This window comes from Manihot esculenta, chromosome 4, assembly GCF_001659605.2.
Source record: "Manihot esculenta cultivar AM560-2 chromosome 4, M.esculenta_v8, whole genome shotgun sequence".
NCBI classification, from domain to species: Eukaryota; Viridiplantae; Streptophyta; class Magnoliopsida; order Malpighiales; family Euphorbiaceae; genus Manihot; species Manihot esculenta.
Genome location: NC_035164.2, coordinates 35,300,886 through 35,304,118, shown reverse-complemented (window position 1 = coordinate 35,304,118; position 3,233 = coordinate 35,300,886). Strand labels below are relative to the sequence as shown.

At 40.0% G+C, this 3,233-nt stretch overlaps 1 protein-coding gene across 1 annotated transcript; it reads left to right on the top strand.

The window, feature by feature from the left end:
* The first annotated feature begins 215 nt into the window (after positions 1–215).
* LOC110613372 (aspartyl protease AED3) lies at positions 216–2,575 on the top strand. The gene is made up of 3 exons (XM_021754455.2): positions 216–818; positions 1,125–1,599; positions 1,931–2,575. Exons 1-3 carry the CDS (start codon positions 354–356, stop codon positions 2,284–2,286), a joined length of 1,296 nt encoding a protein of 431 aa, XP_021610147.1. The 5' UTR covers positions 216–353; the 3' UTR covers positions 2,287–2,575.
* Positions 2,576–3,233: the final 658 nt, after the last annotated feature.

Sequence of the window (3,233 nt, the reverse complement as noted above, 5' to 3'; positions counted from 1 at the left end):
TTTTTAGGTAAGAAGTGAAAGCTACCCTGCCCCAGCCTAAATATAAAAAAGAAAATGGAATACAGTCTGGTTTCCAAACAACCCACTTTTTCCTTTTTCTTTTTTTTTTTTTTTTTTTGATAGGCAAGAAATTAATTAATTAATAAAGTTAAAAAGGATAAGGAGCAAAACCTCCAACTTCACCAAGCCATACTGTTTATAATCTTACTCACAGCAGGTTTCTACTGCTCTCTACACTCTTCATATTACCTCACTAGCCATACTTCTTCCAACTATATATATCTCCCCACACCTCTCCTTTTTTTCTATGAACCATCAAAAGCTTTAAGAGAAGTTTTTCTTTCAAAACCACCATGAAAATCCACCTTCTTTCTCTTGTTTTTCTCTTGTTTTCCCTAGCCCTGGGATTGAACTTGAACCCCAAGTGTAACCTCCAAGATCAAGGCTCAACCCTTCAAGTCTTTCATGTTTATAGTCCATGCTCCCCATTTAGGCCATCAACACCGCTCTCATGGGAGGAGAGTGTGCTCCAAATGCAAGCCAAGGACCAAGCTAGGCTTCAATATTTGTCAAGCTTGGTTGCTGGGAAATCTGTGGTTCCAATTGCCTCAGGCAGGCAGATTATTCAGAGCCCAACTTATATTGTTAGGGCTAAGATTGGAACGCCAGCTCAGACCATGCTCTTAGCCATGGATACAAGTAATGATGTTGCTTGGATTCCTTGCAGTGGCTGTGTTGGGTGTTCTTCAGCAGCTTTCAACTCTGCAAAATCTACTACCTTCAAAACCCTTGGCTGCCAAGCTGCTCAGTGCAAGCAGGTAATTAAATGTTTCCTACTCATTTTGCTGTCTTGTGGCATATCTTTAATTATATCCAAACAACAATTAGTGATGTTTCAATGAGACTTTGTTACAGAAAGGTTGTTCTAAGACTGAAACTTAGTAGAACTGATCTCTATGGTTTCTTTATGTAATTCTTTGATGGGGACAAAAGCTTATGATTGTAGCGTCCAGGACCCAATTGTCAGAAAGCTGACGAGTAATAATAAAAGAGTATAGGAGCCTACATTTATGGGAAATCAATCTTCACAATTTCACTTAACTAATCTGCATGTGAAATTGCAGGTACCCAACCCCACCTGCGGTGGCAGAGCATGCACATTCAACATGACCTACGGCAGCTCCTCCATAGCAGCAAATCTCTCGCAGGACAATATCACTCTAGCCACCGATTCTGTCCCCGGCTACACCTTTGGTTGCATTACAAAAGCCACAGGCATCTCAACGCCTCCCCAGGGGCTTCTGGGCTTGGGCAGAGGACCACTGTCTCTCTTGTCTCAATCCCAAAAACTTTACAAGTCCACTTTCTCTTATTGCCTTCCTAGCTTTAGGTCTCTAAACTTTTCTGGGTCATTGAGGCTTGGACCCATTGGGCAGCCCAAGAGGATTAAGACTACACCATTGCTCAAAAACCCTAGGAGATCATCACTTTACTATGTTAACTTGGTTGCAATTAGGGTCGGAAGAAGAGTTGTTGACATTCCTCCTAGTGCTTTGGCTTTCAATCCAACCACCGGTGCTGGGACCATCTTTGATTCCGGTAAATGTCCATCAACCTTATTTTTTAACCTTAATATAATATGTCAAATGCTAAATTAATCATTCAATTTTACCTTAGAAGTCAATTTGAACATCATAATTCAATTTGGCTCAATTAGAACCTCATAAATTCGTTTTCATTTTCTTTAAATTAAAGCAAAATTAGTACGTGAAACACTGGATATTAACCTAATATAATATGTAATTCGAATAAAATTGAGCTCAAATTTATATAAACAATTGACTTTACCAATAAGCCTAAAGGGCTAATTTAATGTAGCCGTTATAATATGTGCTGTGTTTGGTTGGTTATTTAATCTCCTCTATTGCAGGAACTGTGTTCACCAGGCTAGTCGCTCCAGTCTACACGGCAGTTCGGGATGCATTCCGGAGGCGAGTCGGCATTGCAACGGTGACATCCCTAGGCGGATTCGACACATGTTACTCGGGACCAATAGCAGCACCCACCATAACATTCATGTTCACAGGCATGAACGTGACATTGGCACCGGAAAACCTACTAATCCACAGCACAGCAGGGAGCATCACATGCCTAGCCATGGCTGCGGCACCAGATAATGTGAATTCGGTGCTTAATGTGATAGCGAATATGCAACAACAAAACCATAGGATACTTTATGATGTGCCAAATTCAAGGCTTGGAGTGGCTCGAGAGCAATGCACATGATTTTGCTGAGTTTTCAAGTGGTCACCTTTGTATCTTTTGGTCATCATACGTAAGTAGGTGTTGTTAGATATGTGTCTTGTGATGTTAAGTTGTCTTTTTTGGATTGTCGAAGGAGATTGAATGAGATAAAATTGAAGTCGCTAGATAGTTATGTTGCTTTCTCTCTCTCTCTCTCTCTCTCTCTCTTTTTAAAAAAAAAACTTTTCTTTGTATCCCTTGGGGAAGTATGAAGTCACGGGTTTCCTGTACTGGATTTTGTCTTTTTGAAGTCGATTATCTGCTCCAAAAATATGGTCGCGTGTCATGCGTTGCTTTTTTTTTTTTTTTTTTTTTTTTCTCAAAGGCTATCATGGGTTACTTGCTAGGCTTTTAAATAATATAAAATTTTTCGTGAAAGATCCACCAGTCCAGTATGCGTTTTGGATCCATAATAATATACCTAAAATCTCAAAGGTTTAAAAACAATTGATGTTAGAATTAAGAAACATCATACATAATGCTACTCCTCCGAACCCAAAAGAGACGTAACATGACTCTAGGCTCACAAGCCCAAGCAAACGAAACTAGGCTACAATATAGAAGTAACCATTGTTTTTTATTGTGCCCCTCTCGCCAGCTGTAGTTCCCTCAGCCATGGCAGAAGTCTTTTCCTAATTCGAAAGCACAAGCAGCAAGAGGATCTATAAGACTAAATAAACTTTTGATGAACTCTTGCAAGGGTCCCTTATCCAACTGTGGAAGCTGTCGAAAGTCGTGAAGGCTGGCGTTTGCCACTTGCAGTAACTTTGTCCATGTTTCCTTCGAGGGATCCACAAGGATAAGGATTGAAACTCAACGATACCCATCTGTCAGAAAAAATGCAGTAGTGAACGTTGTCTTATGTTCAGGTCTTTTTTCTTTGTAATTTCCATTGCACATATGGAATTCCATTATACATTTTTGGATTC